General features: G+C 43.3%; 1 protein-coding gene across 5 annotated transcripts in view; it reads right to left on the bottom strand.

Annotated features, from left to right (window-relative positions):
* Nucleotides 1–12,131: 12,131 nt before the first annotated feature.
* Nucleotides 12,132–18,650, bottom strand: part of ep400 (E1A binding protein p400) — a 32,345-nt gene continuing 25,826 nt past the window's right edge. For 3 of the 5 annotated variants that reach the window (XM_028579382.1, XM_028579380.1, XM_028579379.1), the window contains 17 exons: nt 18,633–18,650; nt 18,323–18,496; nt 18,180–18,227; nt 17,938–18,074; nt 17,674–17,730; nt 17,485–17,578; nt 17,177–17,347; nt 17,030–17,075; nt 16,831–16,937; nt 16,430–16,634; nt 16,182–16,333; nt 15,639–15,866; nt 15,159–15,333; nt 14,607–14,746; nt 13,382–13,555; nt 13,203–13,280; nt 12,132–12,809 (listed from right to left, as the gene is read on the bottom strand). The exon at nt 18,633–18,650 is cut by the window's right edge and continues 215 nt beyond it. In XM_028579382.1, the coding sequence (XP_028435183.1) occupies nt 12,513–12,809; nt 13,203–13,280; nt 13,382–13,555; nt 14,607–14,746; nt 15,159–15,333; nt 15,639–15,866; nt 16,182–16,333; nt 16,430–16,634; nt 16,831–16,937; nt 17,030–17,075; nt 17,177–17,347; nt 17,485–17,578; nt 17,674–17,730; nt 17,938–18,074; nt 18,180–18,227; nt 18,323–18,496; nt 18,633–18,650 (2,301 nt within the window). In that variant the 3' untranslated portion in view covers nt 12,132–12,512. The remainder of the gene's footprint in view (nt 12,810–13,202; nt 13,281–13,381; nt 13,556–14,606; nt 14,747–15,158; nt 15,334–15,638; nt 15,867–16,181; nt 16,334–16,429; nt 16,635–16,830; nt 16,938–17,029; nt 17,076–17,176; nt 17,348–17,484; nt 17,579–17,673; nt 17,731–17,937; nt 18,075–18,179; nt 18,228–18,322; nt 18,497–18,632) is intronic. The other 2 variants (XM_028579383.1, XM_028579381.1) reach the window with 1 other exon arrangement.

Genomic DNA, 18,650 nt, shown 5'->3' on the forward strand with positions numbered 1-18,650 from the left:
TAAGAGTTCATCATGTTTTTTTTAATGTCCTCCTGGTTACTAGCAACTGTGTGGAGGAGGGGGGGGGGGAGGGGGGGTGCGATCACGGAAGGCTTGTGTCCACATGATACAGCCTTTCGTGATCGCGCACATGTTGTATCCATCCAGGTACAAAGTTGACTACTGCAGCTAGGACCAAATATGATTCACTCCTTCAGAGCCTCCTCACTTCTCCTCCCCCACAGTGGCTCCACTTCTCCCTCCAGTCTTTCCACTTAGTGGTTTTGGCTAGTGGCTCTGGCCGGGGAGCGGCTCTCCCCTGAGCCCAGGCCTGGTCCCCCAGCTGGTGTCTGGGTCTGTGTGGCTGAGGCTGACAGCCAGTAGTGGAGAAGAGGCTATCTGGACACTCAGATACATGATACTATTACTTATAAAATGTTTGTGGATATGTTCTGTTATCAAAGATTTTTGTTGTATTTTCATTTAGTCTCCCACCGTCCTCCAAAGCGCTGCGGAGGAGGGTCTGACTAGTCCACACAGCATTCCAGGATGGGAGCAAAAACGTGTTTTAGTTTATTGGCATGTCTTTAAACCAATCACACCCGTCTTGGGCAGCGCTAAGCGCTGGACAGATGAAACCAAAATAGCCTCGGGTAGTATTTTGGTGGAACATGTTTACGTTCAAAAGTTGTTTTAGTCGTGCAACAGAAAACTCAGAATGGACAGATAGTCTGGATTTACCCTGCAGAGATCTGAGGAGCAGGTAACCATAGTCCTTGTAAATCGACTTGTGTTCAAAATGCTATCACAAAGAAAGCAGAAGGTAATGGACATCCAGACGAAATTAGGGACATTGGGCGGAATTTCTGGCGGCACCTGAACAATCCGGAAATGAATTGTCTTGACATAGACTATATTACACTTATTGTTGATTATGGTCTTATTTTGGGCCCAGGATATGCTTATTAAGTATGTTTTCTGTCTGTATATGGGAAACCCCACAAGAAGTGACATTGAAAAGTAGGGTTCAAATACAGACTTCCTAAAATATAACCCCATGAAAAAACAAAAACAAATTTGGGGTTAAAATTTATAGTGGATTCTTGATTTAGGACAGAGGCAGACAACAAAAGACTTCTCATTTCTAATGACTGTTTGAATTTTAAATGACAACTGTTGCTAGCATATTTTATCGGATATAGGAACCTTGATAAGTAGTTCCAACGTTAGCTCTAAGGTTCCAGAAATAAAAATGAAATGCTCCTTGGCCTCGAAGGTAATGCTAGGCTACCTCTTGTAGGCACTGGACATGCCAACGTTTGCAGCTTACATTAGAGCAGACAAACACACAGTTTAATCCCTTTGTTGCATTTTTTGGCTCTTGTATTTTGGTTCTGGGAGGGGTAAAGAAAAGAAACCCCCCTCCAAAATCTTTGCATATCAAACGCAGTTTTATCACTGTGTGTGATAAAGTGTAAGAGGATAAGAGAAACAGGTGTGAGGCAGACATGTCTCATCTGTTCTGAGTGTATTTATCTTTGTGTGTGACAGGTAGAAAAATGACTTTTTTATTATTAAAAGAGCTTACTGACCAAGGAACGTCTTCATCAGGTATATATTTGGAACAGAATAAATAAGCACTCACCCCCGTTAGCATCCCATTGACTCCCATTCATTTTGACATCACTTTGACAGCAAATAACTTTACATCTGAAGCGTTTAAAGACTCTATTTGTCCATTGTTTATTTCTAAAGAAACACGACAATGTATAAAAGGCTCCATTACCTTGTACCTCACGTTATGTCTCCGTAGCAGACGTTTTTGTAAAAAAAGACGATTGTGTCATAACCATGAGATAGAGCCATATTCTCCTCACCTCAAAGAAGGGCAAATATTGGACTCAGTCATCGGGTTGACACAACAATTACTCAAATGGGATAATATTGCTGAATGTCTAAATAAGCAATTGTTTGGTCACATGTTCACCATATTAACTTTATTAGCCAGGAGTGTGGTAGAGGCCTACCATACATGCAGTAGTGCCCATGTCTTTCTGCCTCCATGTAGTCATAAATCCATAAATGCAACTTTGATAAATTTGTAATTCTGTGATTACACAGCGGATCTGTATGGTTTTTGTTAACTCTGTCTTACAATATCATCATAGGTTCTGTTGGATGTGAGTATGTCTATGTATGTACTGATATGTTTCAGGGTTGCAGCTAACAACTATTTTATTATTGACTAACGCCGTCCCTTTTTAAGATGAATCAATTCATTATTTTGTATACAAAATGTAAGAAAATCACGAAAAAACACGATTTCCCAATTGTCTTCACATTGCTGATTCAAAAACCCAAACCCCTGTGAGAGGAAACCTAGCACCAGGTTGAAACCCACACAGACGCAGGCACAACTCTACATAGAAACAAATAATAAAGATATAGAAGAGTTATAAAGTGTGCATTGCAGGAAGTGTGCACTCTAATAAGTCACCCCTCCCCCTTCCCTTCTTTTTCCTATTCCCTTCCTTCTTCTTCTGTCTCCCCACCTCCTCCTTTTTTACCCCTAACATTTAAGGCGAGAGAAGAGGCCTCTGGCCCAGACACTGGACCCCATCGCCTCATGACATAGCAGCACTTGTGTGTGTGTGTGTGTGTGTGTTTGTGTGTGTGTGTGTGTGTGTGTGTGCGTGCGTGCATGTGCATGTCTGTCTGTGTGTGTGATTTATGTGTCTTATCCAGACTCAGTGGGAGATGGGAGTACATACCCCCAATCCTCCCCCACTCGCTCAACAAAGCTCTCTAAAAAAAGTGTGTATGTAGGTTTGGGGGAGGTTCCCATGAGAGGCAAATAGAATTAAGGAGCCAACTTGAGTCACTGAAACTATGCTAAAGCTCCTCAGCTGAGAGCAGGAGCACACACCCAAGCCAGAGAGTATTCCCTTTCACAGAAACCTGCATGTTTTTCTTTCTCATACCTGCACATTTTTACACTACACTGCTGTATAAACTAAGAGAATAATCGATTTTGGATCCTCATTTTGACCACTAATTGAGACAACAACAAAAAACTGAGAATGTACAATTTGCACGATTATGCCTCTAATCACACATTGTCACATAAGCAATGAATAAAGCACACACACACACACACACACACACACACACACACACACACACACACACACACACACACACACACACACACACACACACACACACACACACACACTTATTTCACACACAAACTGTAACGCCATCAGTACTTCCTCTGGCATTACTATCACACATTTATTCTGGTCAGTCTACTTGCAGGCAGGAATCCACCAGGACATCTCATGTTGCATATCAACACTTCCATTTGTGCAGCGGGAGTTTTAAGTAGGTTAGAGGCAGGCATGCACACTCCACTTTCGTCTCCAAGCCCTCCAGGCAGTAAACGATTCTGTCAGAGAGGCTGCTGCTTATCGACGTGCTCGCAGGCTGGAAGCTGTGGGCGCCGCAGCCACTCCTGCACACAGCAACGCAGCCTCTGCCACACAACAGCCATGGCTGATTGAGTACATTATGGATCAGCTATAATACCATGCACAGAGACATATACAGAGCCATAATGGCCTTGACGTGAATGTGTATTGTTTCCGAAATAGCACACATGAATTTACAGTAGTAATTACATGTATATTACAAGTATAAGAGCAGATGTGAGGATATAATGGTCATTATTGCTTGCAATTTACTAGCAGTCTGTGAGGCCGCACTAAGTTAACAGTGCTTTATGCCAAATGCTATGTATATATATATATATATATATAATGCTGACTACACAGCATCTTAGTTTAGCGTGTTAACATTTGATAAATAGCACTACTAGAGATAGTCCGATACCCTTTTTTGCTTCCCGATACCAGTGTGTCATATATTTTATTCTGTTTTAATTGTATACTACTATCCCTGTATGGATGTGATATGATTTCTATCTTTGTTGTCGGTCTGGCTCAGGTTAAACTCTTTGTGAAACATGAACAAACACAAACAATGAATGCCACAGAACTTTCTTTTATTATCCAGTTTGACAGTCAGTTATAACGGAAAATGAAATAAACTACTTTAACGTAGATTTTCTTTAGGGCTTTATTACGTGGTATTGGATCGGTGCATAAACTCCAGTACTTCCCGATACCGATACTAGCATTTTAGGCGGTATTGGAGCCGATACTGGTATCGGTATCGGAAGATCTCTAAGGACTACCACAAAGTACAGCTGAAGCTGATAGGAATGTCTTGCAGGTATTTGGTCATAAACAAAAGCACTGGGCAAATTTCGGCGTGAGTTGAAAAGGGAGCACTGATATCTGTGTCTGGAATGTGTGGCTGTGTGTTATGATAGGTGTACTGTAGTCACGCCCCCTCACACACACTGTGGCATTTACACATAGGAGTGCACACTGTGAAGGGGGTTTTGGGGAGGGATTGTGGAGCAAAGGTAGCCGACTCGTACGATCCATGTGTTGCACCTGAGATGTCTGACTGGAGCCCCTCTAAGGCATACGTGTGACAGTGAATTCCACTATCTCCCCCATCAACCAACCTCCTCATATAACACACATGTTTCCTATCATGGTCGGGACATTCCAGGCATTGCCCAGCATTCCAGAAAAAAAAAAAGATCTATCATGTACCAAGCACGTTCAGATACAAAGCTGAACCATGGTGAGAAAACCTACTTGGATTTCTATGTTTGTGTGCAATATATAGTACGATAAAGGTAATGGCATTAAGAGTACTTGTTAGCAAATCTGTACTTAACACCTAATTCCCATGGAAGCCAATTTGAACCGCGTTCAACCTGTCACACTGGAGGTGGGAAAGTTCCTGGAAAAGCTGTACAGCTGGACTGTAAGTGGGGATGTTGGGTTCATGTTTGGCGCCTTAAACCCCCACCACCCCATATACCACAATGTTAGATACAGATATTGCAGCCCAACATCTTATGGTTATGACTTTTAAACCTTCACCTACATATTTTAGAAAAAACATACTGAGTGAGAGCAAATGCAGCTTAGCCCACGACAAAGCTAGAGGCAATATATGGCATATGTTAATAACTTACCTTAAATAACCCTAAACACATAGCCTGTAGTCAAATGGGCTAAAGTGGTGCTAAAGCACTTTCTCAGTTCCCTTTGGACATCACAGCAGGAGCAGAATGCTTTTTACACAATGTACATCATGAGAGGGAGAGAGGGGCTGGGGGGGCTGGGGGGGGTGGATCAGGACTAGATCAATGGGAGTGACAGGGAGTGCAGGAGGCAGCAGGAGATTCAAAGTAGGCCAATAAATAACATCCTAGTGAGACAGCAACTGCCTCCTCCTAAGCCGCCGCTGCCCCCTCCCAGCCCAGACCCCCCTGGCCCTGTCAACTGGGCCCCCTTGATTACTGGCCTCCGAGGGGGGGGATGGAGGCCCCGGCTGCACAATACACCTCTCATACGGGGCCCTCACTCGCCTATTGCCTCCATTTGTTGGACATTCATCTTTCAGCATGTGTGTGAGTTTGTTTAGGGGGTGGGGGCTCGGTGGAAAGATGGAAGGGGGTGTATGTGTGTGTGTGTGTGTGTGTGTGTGTGTGTGTGTGTGTGTGTGTGTGTGATGGGGGTCTTCCATGTTTTTTACATCTTCTCCCCTCTAACACACACCCATCCCCCTAAACATCATTCTATATTCTATCTTGCCCCCCATCCCAGACCACCGGGGTTTAAACATTAGCCACTTTGCAGCCAGGATGAAAAAAAAAGAGAGCTTGTCTTCTCTTCAGTCTGGCTGCCATGCAGCAGCAACAGTTATGGGTTCTACTACACAGCCTATACAAATAACCCTACAATGTCTTCTTCTTTGTAAAGTCTGAGAAAAATAACCCTAGTGATGTCATTGGGGTTATCTCGGGCATGGCATGAGATTTTCTTTTTTAATTTGTAGCCGTGCTAGCAGTGTGACTAAAAATGAATGGATGGTATTGTTGATCTGTTGGCCGGTCAGTGTCCACCACTTTGGTCTGAACTGAACTATCTATTGGATGGATCATGATAACAACAGACATTCATGCTTCCCAGAGAATGAATCCTATTGACTCCCCTGACGTCTCCTCTAGCGCCACCATCAGGTTACATTTTAGTTTTTTAGTGAAATGTCTTTATAGCTATTGGATGGATTGCAATTAAATGTGGTACAGACATTAATGTTGCCCTCAGGCCTCAGGATGATTTCAAGATTATACTTTTTTTTGGGGGGGGTGCTTTTCCACCTTTTTTAATTTGATAGGACAGCTGGGTGAGAAAGGGGAGAGAGAGAGAGAGGGGGAAGACACGCAGGAAATCTTCACAGGTCGGATTCGAACCCTGGACCTCTGCGTCGAGGCATAAACCTCTCGGTATACGTGCGAACTAGCAAATGCTAGCATGCTAACATACTTAACTGAGATAGTTATTACGATAAACACTATATCTGCTAAACATCAGCATGTTAGCATTGTCATTGTGAGCATCTTAGCTTGCTGATGTTAGCATTTAGTCCAAAGCACAGGCGCTAGCATAAATACTCCCCTTTGTTACAAATGGGGGGCAGAAAGTTCTAATTTAAGATGCTATTTTGTTGCATTATGGGAAATATAAGGTGATGCTTGAACCCATTGATATAGAACAATAGATATGACATGTAATTCCAAAGTCCTTTTAGGCAAGTCATACCACTCGGCCGCCATCTTGGCAACGCCTCCGGGCAGCTATTTCGGACTAACAAGACCAGGCTCCTATCTAAATTAATGGGCAGAGAGTCAGAACTGCACTTTCACTGGTCATCGGGACATAAAAACTACATGTATAGAAACAGCAGTAGAATATGATAAAAATCGCTGAAAAAATTTGATGACTTTGCCCCAAAATAAGGTTTAAAATGCCTTTTTCCCCACAGGTTATACTGTTACTACGCATGCGCAAGGGTTCACGACACCAACTTCATTTACGTCTCTATCCAGAATGCCGGTGTTGCCTTAAGGCTTTATATATATCTATGGTTGTGCCAAGCCAGAGACAATTTAAGGACTTTGGCCAAGCACTTAAACAAATGCTCAATGTCATTTGTTTTATCAGTGTACAGTACAATATTTTGAATTATTATTTTTCTTGTGTCTTGTTCTTCTTGTGTCTCACTTTTTCTTGTTGTTTTAACAGTTACGTTAATGCTAGCTAACGTTATAGCGTTGCTAATATTAGCAAAAAAAATTAGCTGTTTCGGATGCTAACGTTAGCATAGCTAGTCTAGTCTTTTAACGTTACTTACCGTTAGGCTGGTTTAGTAGGTCTCCGCTGTCGCAAAACCTCAACTGTGCGCATGCGTCAGTGGAACCAGACGATAGGCTTAAATGTTTCCCGGCTTTTGTATTTATATTGCAGGTAATAATTTAATTTTTTCAATTTTGCATGGACTTAATATGTAAAAACTGTCTTTGGTATTCTGAATGGCTAATATACATTAAACAATATTTTTTAATGTCAATCTCAACTATAAGACCACATTTCCCATCAACCACGCTACCTCCTGTTTAGCGTTTGTTTAATTACTGTCAGCTGGCCGGCGTGGAGTTTGTTTTGACGATGAGCGGAGTAGCTAGTTGAAGAGCCTCGCTAGCTTCAATGGGTTTTTGTTGATAAAGACTATAGTGACTTTTCATTGCGCTAACGTTATGGATTTACATTTACGATAGTAATGCAGAGACTTTGCTGCTGAAGTAGGACTCCTTTCTGGAAGTTACTTTACCTCATCAAGACATAGATTATTAAGTTTTAATTTGATTTACTGAAAGGAAAATCGTGAAAAGGCATGAGGTAAGCTGACAACAATAGATAGCTAGTTAATAGAATAGTTAATATATGATGACTGACAGCAGGATTCAACATGGCTAATGTTTGGGGAGCTAACATTAGCTGGTGAAAATGTACAGTTAAGTGCGGCTGGTCTGTTAGGCTCCGTGTTGCTGGATGTGGCTACTGTTGATTTGTGTAACGTAACTTTACTCTGTGTGTAACGTTACAGTACTTGTCGTTAACTTAACTTAACACAGATTGAGTGAAATCAGCCGCAGCAGTCAATGTATGTATGTCAATATTAACGACGTGTTAAAAAAACTGTTATAACGTTAACGTTACTAAATGTCTTATTTGAGGTAAAAAAAATCAATCAACAAAAACGATATTTGCTGTTCATAAATGATGTTAAGAGCAGCTAGCAATCACTACTAACTGACATCTCAGCTGGTCTGTTAACAGTTGCTAGGCAACGTAACTAGCTAGCTAGCTAGTTCACCAACTTTCCTGTATTTATAATTAAAAAAAGAAGAGAAAAATTACTCTATCTACTCCTACTGACATGTGGAAAGTGATGGCAGCCTTCTGGTCTCTTTGGTCCTTCTGGTAAAGCAGTTAGGTGCAGCACAGCTGATAACCATACTTGCTGCCATAGGTGACAATTGTAAACAGTACCCTAGTAAGATGGCGGACAGTTATGCCATAAGTTATGCCGTCATGTCATATCTATTGTTCTATATCTATGCTTGAACCATACTGTGAACATACATGCTATCTTGGCCTCTGCTGCTTCTATTTTGACCCTCCTTGTTTTAACAGACAGATCTCACAAGTCCTCCAACTTTATAGAAGTGCAATACTAAATTGCTGGTTTGCCTCTTTAATATGTACGTATGTTGTGTGGAATATGACACATTTTTCTCAGTATTAGTGTTTGCCAAATTTAGGTCATTGTTCATAAAAATCTAAATCTGGCATACACAAGAACTGACCGCCTCCGACTGTAACATGTCATGAGTGCCTGAAGAGGAGATCATGATTTATGCTCCAACCCAGGATAGTGGATACATTTCATTTCAGTGGATGACTTAATTTGGCGTGCACCTGGTTTGGGAAACACCTGGTCGGCTTTCTTCCTTTTTTCCTCAGTAAATGGTATCTAAATATTTTCTCTCCAGGGAGGGAGAGAGAGCGAGAGAGATTCAGAGGAAATGAGTGGGAGGTGGGAGCAGAGAATGGCAGACTTACACTGTAGATCTCGGTGCTATGTTTTCAAAGTGCCAAATGACACTTCCTATTACTGTGTCGAGGGAAGTGGAGCGTGTCGGATTCGGTGCTCTCTCGCCCCATCTTGCATGCAGAGCAATTACCACTGGCACATCATCCCCCTGCAATTCAGTGAAATCAGCCAGCAGACCCGTGACTCATCGTTTAGAGTAATAGGCCTGTCCTGTACTGGCCTCAGGACTCTCTACACTTGTAGGAGGCTTAAGGAGCACAGGGAGATGACTAAACAGGGCAAAGTCGTCTCATTACAGAGGTGGGGGGGGAGGACATCATAGAAATCATCCCACCTTTTATCTGTATTAGTATAGATCAGAAAGGCAGCATCATTCAAATCCTGCTGTAGCCATTTTATAACCCTGGAAGATGTCTATTGCGCCTACCATTCCACTGTTAATTAAACTCCTTGCTTACCAGCATTTGGACAGCAAAATATGAGATTCCCTTTTTGCTCCTTATCTCAAGTAACGCTGATTGATTGATTAATTGATTGATTGATTTAAAGAGAAACTGAAGCGAGGCATCGCTGAGAAGCGGTGTTGCCAGTGTGTGCTACATAAACCATTGTTCCGCCAGCCCTGGTGATTTGCACTAAAGGGGTCGCAGTGGGTTGCCATGGCAACCTTTCAGTATAGATGGCCTGTTTCTTTTCCAATAGCGGTGATCATCGGCATCATTGGAGGCGCATCATTAGCAAACCTCCCTGGGCTCTTTTGTACCTGAATGCCCCCCCACCCACCCCACCCCGCCCCACCACGGCGTGCTGAGCTTTCCTCTGCATCTGTTGCCTTCAGCCCTGCTCGTGTCTTAGACAACAACAAAGCCCTCACCATGTTGATCCCTCCACTGTTGTCGTGTCAACACACGTAATGATTGTATCATCCCTGCTTCCAGAGGCTGTCGTTCACATGGCTCCTCCGCTTTCTGACCTGCTTGGGGGGCTCTTGTTCACGGCTCTGTGCAAATGGAGGAAAACAAACAGCAGTGAAACAGCGGCTCACACATTTGACACTGTTCCGAGGCTTTAAAGAGCCTCCTGAGGTAAACCCTCTCATGGCGGGAAGGCTGGTGTCTGAGCACAAGGATGAGATTGACTCTGACAGCCCTAGGCCCCCCTGCTCTGTTTACCCAGCACCCCTCCCAACGCAGGACTTTTTCAATGGAAATAAAGATATCAAAATACCCTCCACACACTGCACTTCCAGCTGTAAATGTAAATGTCTCCTGGCTGGATCACAGAGCTTGTGTTGTTCCTCTGGTTGCACATTTGCGTGTGTTTCACTCTTGTGTGTGAAAGGTGTAAGTTTACGCTCTTCCCTATCATCTATAAACTGACATTTGACTAAAAAGGTGGGGGACTCAAATGCACACATTTACAGCGAGGTCTGAAGCCACTGAAGAGATGAATAACTGAAGTGCTGTGAGTCACCTACTCTCATTAATCGCACCATGACAGCTCCCATGCTCTGAAGTCTGCCGGCTGTTTCTCCCACCATAAATAAAACCTACAGGGCCGTTATAGCTCTTCTCGTTTCTGACCTTCACATCATGCAGTGAAAAAAAAAATCAAAATACTCCTGTTTACATGGACAGTTTTTCTAAAAAATAAATAGGAGAGGCTGGGCACAGGGATAGAGTGATGTCCAGGCCAAAGGAACCAGCTTTGCCCATCTGTTCGTCTCTTGGTCCTCTCTTCCACCTCACCTCCCTTGTCTTACTCGTTTAGTGGTGAATGTGGACCGGCCACCGAGTGCCAGTGAAGACAAGAGATGCAGGGCATGCACTAAAAGAGCAGATGGGGGAAGTTTCAATGAGCTGGAAAACCCAGTGGGCCTTCTTCATAGGGTGCAGGGTGATATTGAAACAACAGTGCCCCCCTGTGGAAAAATATAAATAAGCAATCGCCTTCTTCTAGCAAGCAAATAAAGGCTTGTCATTTTTTAAGAGATGTTCTAATTTTCCAACTTTCTTTTCAGAAAGTGAGTTTGCAAAGGGAGAGGACTAAAAGACAAATGTTCATAATGTGTTGGGTGCCTGGACTAAAAGACAAATGTTCATAATGTGTTGGGTGCCTGGGTTAATCCTCAGTCCTTGTGTCGGACTCAGCTGACATATCGGAGAGTCAGCAGCGCTGAGAGGGGCTTTCTTTTCTCGAATGCTTTCCTCTGGCTGTGTAAAGGCAGAATGCTTAAGATGCAATATCAACTATGAGCCAAACCAAAACGTTTACTTTACAGCATTTGACTCCAATTTCTGTTTTGTCAGGCATTTTTGTCCAGCTGAAACCTACTTGTCCAACTCCTGCCTGCCTTCAGGGCCTTTTATTTATTTTTTCCCCAATGTCTGACAAAAAAAATAAGAAGCTATTTATACAGCACTACTCAACCTCTAGATTTAGTTAGAACAAATAAAGTCCCAGATCACTGTTGCAAGGCAAAAAAAAACAGGATTGCAGGTGCTATAACAAACTAGGGGATGCGTTATAAGAAGTCACAAGATTTCAAAGTACTTACAATGGTTTTAATGAAAAAAAAATAAAATGAAAGGAAAAAAAGATGATTTTTTTTGTGTATAAAAACAAAACACTTTATTACAATTAGGCTGAAAAAACCCAATGAAAACACGACTACTTTACAAGTACAAATGTTTTTCATTGATATTTACAGGTGTTTTTTTTTTTTAACTTGACATCGATAAAAAAAGACAATTTATGAGAAAACACAAAATACTAAAGTACATGTTTACAGTGTATTTGCTGCAATAAAAAACAAATGACTAAAGGAACGTGCATTATTCTCCATTCAGTATCTATAGACAACAAGGGAATTAGACATAAAAGGGACTATTTATGAATACACTTAATTCTAAGGGACAGCTTATTTGCCAATGCATTACCCATAAGCCTCTGCCTCAGATATTTCTTAAGTAATAATATAATCATCATTTGAAGGCGTTTGATGTATTCGGCAGTATACGTGTTTTTTTTTTTTTTTTTTTGGGGGAAGAGAGAAGAGTTGCGGTAATTGCATGAAACATTCCACATTTCATGACACAAATAAAGAATGGAAGTAACAACGTTGACACAGTGGAGCAAAATTATGGATCCCACCAAAATTATGGGCAGCAGTGTTGTGGTTGATCTGCCAAAAACATTTAGGTATGAACACTGAAATGATTATGTTGAACACAGTTCCAATCAGTTTAAGGTTAGAGACGGTTTGGGTGAGGTACAGGTTTGCTGTGATTAGCAATGTGGCGCGAAAGTCTGTCTCTGGCATTAGCTGCTGTGGGATCCATAAGAACGCTTCGGCACAACGTCAGTACCGCCACATCGGTACTGCAGGAGAACACGTCGGGTGAGTTCAGTTTCGTTAGCGGTCTCTCCTAGCTGCTGGGCTTTGCAGGAGTTTTGGCCCTGATGCCACCCTGGCGAGCCTGACCCTTGGTCGGCTGTTGGGGCTGAGCGGGCTGCTGCACCGGGGACTCAGCGGAGGGGGCCGCAGGCTGCTGGGCGGGGCTGTGGGGGGGAGGCGTCTGGATCTGGGGTGAGGTGGCCGTAGTCACCACCTGCTGCTGGATGATCTTCTGCTGGACTACCTGCGCCGTCCCAGCCGGAATCATCTGCACCTGAGCCGGGGACGACGTGGCTGCCTGGGTCAGAGTCACGGTCTGGGCCTGGAGCTGAAGACGAGCAACACAAACAAAACGGTTTCAGAGGTCGGACGTGATCCATTCCACTGCATTCAAACGCTTTATGGTGCCTTTACAAAGAAATAACAAAGCTCTTGAGGAATGTAAAAAAAAGAAGTACATCATAGTTTTAGCATTTTGAACAGACTATATAAAAAAAAAAAAAAAAAAAAAAAAAAAAAAAAAAGCTTGTGACATAAAAGGCAGCATGTAGTTAAAAATTATGAGAGAACGATAAGTTTTAGCCCATTTTCCTCTGGCAGGCAGTTGAGCTTGTGAGGCTTATAAGGAGGTCAAAAGTCTGTAAAGCAGCTTATGGACAGTGTTTACGATCAGCCATACAGAGGTTATCTATAGGAGCTATGCTCAGCCTTAAACCCTTACCTGTTGAGGAGAAGACACAATTTGTTGAAGATTGGCCACGGTGGGTTGCTGCTGCACTATTTGTGGGAGCTTAGCCACCTGATAAGAGAAGTAAACAAGAATATCTCCTATCAACACACAAAGCCCCCGTTTATCTGCAAATATTTGTTTTGCGGTCATGACCGCCAGTGATGATGTACCTGGATTTGTTGGGCTCCAGTGGGTTTCTGAGCCTGGGCGATAGATGTAGTAAAGAACTGGGTCTTGATTCCCGGTTGGAGTTGGGTGGTGGTAGCGTAGGTCACCTTCTGCTGCTGCTGCGGCGGCTGCTGGGCTGCCTGCGCTGCCTGCACGGTAACCTGCTGGCTGCCGATCTAAGGGAAATGACAACGCCACAGTTACTTCATTCAATTCATCTTTCTAATAGATTCAGATTTTTTTTTTTACTGAACTAATACACTTTACAAAAAGTATACCACAGTGGTAAGCACACCCAATAGGGGTGGAACGGTGCACACAATTCACGGTTTTGGATTTACGGTTTTTAGTTCAGTACGGTACGGTTTTTGGTACTGTTAAACATGCTTTTCAATCATTTATTTGGCAAAAAAGTCAATTGTTTGCCCTAACAAAATTCTGGTTAAGAACATAAACACTTCTTCGTTGTCAAATCTTCATTAAAAGAATAGGTTTTTTAATCAATTAAAAAAATGCAGCTTTGTTATTATTTTCTTTTTTTTATATAAAAATGGCCACATTATAGACTGGCCATCAACTTAAAGTGAAGCATAAGCTCAACCAGCACTAGAATAATTTTAAAAAGCAGTAGCCTTTTAACATCTCAGTTATTAATGAAAAGATACATTTTTCCACTTGAAATTAAAGAGCAGTATTTTAGATACAATGGAAGGAATATGGCTTGTTGTTGTTTCCTACCCGACTCTCTCCTCCTGCGCTGTCCGCGGACATGCGCCATCATATTGGAAATATTGCTGCTAGCATAAGCCACACGTGTTGCACAGTGCTTGCACATAGTCGCCGCTTTATCAACCAATTTGTTTTAATGTCATTGTCAGGTAACACTAAATACGTAACGCTCTGTTACTGAATGACAGCTGCACTCGGCACCTCATCCACGCCAAATGTGGTTTACAGCGCAAGGCTTTCCCCCCACTTTAGTTGGTAGTTTAGTTAGTTTTTTTCCTGCACAAACCTTTTTGACTGAAATCTATGAGGCTAAAATGAACCAAACAATACATGCTCGAACCGTGACTAGCGGACCGAACAGTCTGGATTTTTCTTTGAACCCAACTAAACAATACTGAATGTACGTATAAAAATCTGCATTCTATTTGTTGCTTCAGTTGTAGACAGAGACTGAGAACAGACTCCTAACCAAAGTGTCTGTCGGTGGGGTGGCTTTACCTTCTGCTGTACAGTGGTCTGCCCTTGCTGCGGCTGCCCCGCCTTCTGCTGGGCTGCTGCCTGAACTGCTGCCTGCTTCTTCATGTGAAGCAGCTGCTGGACCTGCATCTGGGGGAACGACGGCGTCAGCACAGGCCCACCTGACAGAGAGCAGAAAGAATAACGTATTGGAACTTTAGGACATATCAGACATTTGTGATAATGATAACAGCAGCGCATTTGTCCCAGTTACAGGATGTGTGTTAGGATAAACCCCTTGATGTATCATCTTGTTTTCGAGGGGGTCCCAGAAATTGTGTCCAACACAAATGATGCAGACCCAATCAACAACGAATACCATTGTCTTTGGATTCTAATTAGTGGTGTATCATATACTGAGCGAGAACAGGTATATATGATTATTGTAACATAAATAAAAATAACTTTAGCTCATCATTTTGAACTTTATTTAACATGGTTTTATATACATTTGTTACTTAGCTTGTAATGGACATATGGAGCAACAATCAAGTCAAAAAAATATATATCTACAGTCAAAGAGATTTAACACACCTGTTTTTTGGGGCTGACCAATAGCCACACTAATGCCTGCTACAGTGACTGGCAGTGTAGTGACACCAGCTGATGAGACCACAGCTGGCACAGAGACCACAGGAGGCTTGGTGAGGGTCACCTGGGCCGTCTGTCCTGCCTGGGCCTGAATCTGGCCCTGAGTGGGCACTCGAGTCTGTGAAAGGAAACACAAGCAGTATTAGTGCTGCCATGACCTCGATCACTGACATAAACACGGGAAAGAACAGGACACGAAATAAACAGAGCACAATGTCCGAGCACGGTGGACCAAAATACACAATTTACAACTTACTTTTGTTTCACGTTTTCTCTGATTATGTAATACATCAGCAATAACTTGAGATTTCTGTAGGTAGATTGTTAGTAATACAATCCATCTTGTCTTTTGATTCAAACGGTGGGGACCTATGATGCAAGATTTCTCAATTACTTCCAAAAGATTCCTTTTCACAATCTTACCAGTCTGGCCACCTGCAGGTTGGCAACAGTGGTGCCGGTCAGCACGGCTCCAGGTCTGGGTGCTGCCACAGCAGCTAGCTGGGGATTGGCTTGGGCAGCCTGTGCAGGCTGCACCTGGGCGGCCTGCTGGGCCCCTGCAGCCTGTTGGCTCTGGGCTGCTGCCACTGCTGCAGCTACCTGCTGCTGCTGCAGCTGCAGCTGCTTATGTTTGTGCATCTTTAACAACTCCTGTAAACACACAGATTACCAGTTAAAGGTAAGTTAACTACACATTTTGTTATTATAACCCTTACATGGTTTCAATTGTGACCGCATCCGCCATCAATCACTCTCTTTTGCTCAACCACACAGTAGCTACTGACTGAGCTATTCTTGAAAAAGCCCACACTACTCTTATAACACCATGTTAAATAATGAGACACTCATTAGAAAAGCTGGATGGAATCGACAACTCCAGCATTAATTTCCCCAGAGCTGTTAAAACACATTACCCCATAGCATTGCATTTTGTGTAGCTATTGTGTAAAGACGCTGGTGGTGTACCTGGGGTTTGCCTACAGTTTTGATCTGTGGGGAACCAGCCTGCTGTTGGTGCTGCAGCTGCTGTTGTTGCTGCTGCTGCTGCTGCTGTCGGAGCATCTGCAGCTGCAGCTGGGCTGGGGTAAGCTTTGCTTGTTGCAACTGCAAACCTGTGGCTGGACGGAGGACAGCAGATAAGTCGGGTCTGTCAAACATTAATGGGTACTTAGATCGAGGTTTTGTCAGAGAAAAGTCTGTGTTCAGTTAAGTACCTGGTGTGACCTGAGAGACCAGTGGGCGAGTCTGTGACTGCACCGGGCTCAGAGTGGTAGAAACTACTGCAGATGCTGTCACCGGGGTAACGGCTCGAACGCCCTGACTGGTAGCTATTGCGACCACCTCAGCAGGGGCAGCAGCAGCAGCCGTAACAGCCCTCTGTTGTGCGTGGACCACCTGCGCTCCAGCTGCACCGGCAGGCTGCATCAACAACAACAAAAACAGCAACACCATGAGCAAAGGATCCTACACTTGTAATGATCATTCCGTCTACAGGGAGTCGTGGGTGTGCATTCTGCTTCATGCCAATCCAAAGGCTATTTGTGTCATGAATTCTTGTTAGTCAGTAGGTGGCTGAGTTACGCCAGAGCAGCAGTGATAAATGAGCACGACTCACAGAAAGGGTGCCTGGTATGACTGAAGATGCCAGGCGTTTGTTGGCCTGGAAGGGACTTGGAGGAACTCCAGCTACTGTGTTCACAATCACATTCCCCCCTACAGTGGCTGGAAGAAACAAAGAGAAAAAAAATGATATTATATTAAACTATTGGAACATCAACAGCTCTGTAATGTGAACCATATGTGTGTCAGCGTACCAGCCTGGATGGTTGTGCCCACAGTAGCATTTTTTATGGCTCCAGCCTGAAAAACATGAACGATATATGTAAGAGCCTTCACTAGGTAAAGTGGCTTGTTTTAGATCTCACTGTATGTAGAAGATATTGGTTGGCGGGTGTTCTCACCAGAACAGCTGCATTAGGCACAGAAGCAGCTCCGGGCACTGTGGCAGCCTGAGGGACCTGAGCCTGAGCCTGGCCAGCAGCAGGAGTCTGTGCCTGGCCGACTGCAGCCTGGGGGGTTCCAGCCTGCTGCTGCTGGGCTAACTGCTGAGCCTTCTGCTGTTCTGCAAGGGCCTGCAAACACACACAATGCACAAAATCAAACACAAATGCAAACATGTCAGTAAAGATGAAAACAAGCAATACTTGGATCTGACAGAGATGAAAGACAAAGCAGGTGCTCCTGATTAACGCCCATTGTCGACAATTACATCACCAACAACAACCTTTTTCTCCTTGGCAATCCTTTCAGCACGTTGAGATGCCACCTGAATGGGAGGTAGGGGCTTGTCGTAGCTGATCCCACTGAAGAAAAGAAAAACAATGTTGTACTTTTTTCTTTATTTCTAGATAAAAAAATTTAGATGACAATCGTACAAAAATGGCGAAATTAAACACACCTTTCTGCCAAAACCGAGGCGTGTTTGGGATTCTTCTGGAATGGATTCATGCCGAGCCTGTAGGTAGTATAAATTACTTAAATACATATCCTACCTGAACTTGATTTCACTATTTCCTAGATCTAAATAATTGCTCGAAATTCATTTAAAGCATTTCATGCCATGAAAAGCTTTTCTTTCCTGTTTTGTAAATCTCCTGCTTTGGTGTTAGCTCCTTGATGAGACTTGTGCATTCATTGCTAACAGACAATCATCAGTGCTTACAGTGGTTTGATTGGTGGGCTCCTCTTGCTGGCAATGATCTTCATGAGTTCAAAGCGGCTGTTGTAGAGCTGAATGTGAGTGGCATTGTCATCCTGTGTGTAGATCTGACAGGTTCTTAGAGGGCGGCTGTTCTTAGACTACGCGTGTACACAGACACAAGATACAAAGAAACAGATCAAAAGTTAGGCAGGAGTTTAAGAGCAAAGAAACACTTATCAAATACAAAGGCCAGGATAGGGTACCTTGTATATGCTCTTAGTTTTCTTCTTAGGGTTAGCCTCATACACCAACTGAAAATATTAAAGATATGGTTTAGGCAAACAAGTACAAGGTGAGTAAACCAGTTTTATGGCAAAGTAGGGTGACTGCATTCTCTCTCCATTACCTTGCCCTCTTCTCTGGGAATGATGACATTCTCGTAGCGGTTGCGACACTGTTTGGGCGAGCGGTAGATACGGCTGCAGGAGTTCACCACATCGCTCACCAGATCCCAATTAGGAGTGTGGGCAGGAGACACGATTGTCAGGTTCAGAGGCAACTCCAGCAGCTGCTTTACAGCCTGTCAGACACAGCAATGGTATTCAGAAATTTGAACATATAGTATAATTTGTTTCATTAAGCGAAGAGCAATTCAAGACATATCAACACAGCTTGGGAAGAAAGATCATCAGGGAAGCAGTTAGTGGGGCCAATACCTGAAGCAGAGCCCAGTC

The sequence above is a fragment of the Perca flavescens genome, chromosome 5, assembly GCF_004354835.1.
Source record: "Perca flavescens isolate YP-PL-M2 chromosome 5, PFLA_1.0, whole genome shotgun sequence".
Taxonomy (NCBI): domain Eukaryota; kingdom Metazoa; phylum Chordata; class Actinopteri; order Perciformes; family Percidae; genus Perca; species Perca flavescens.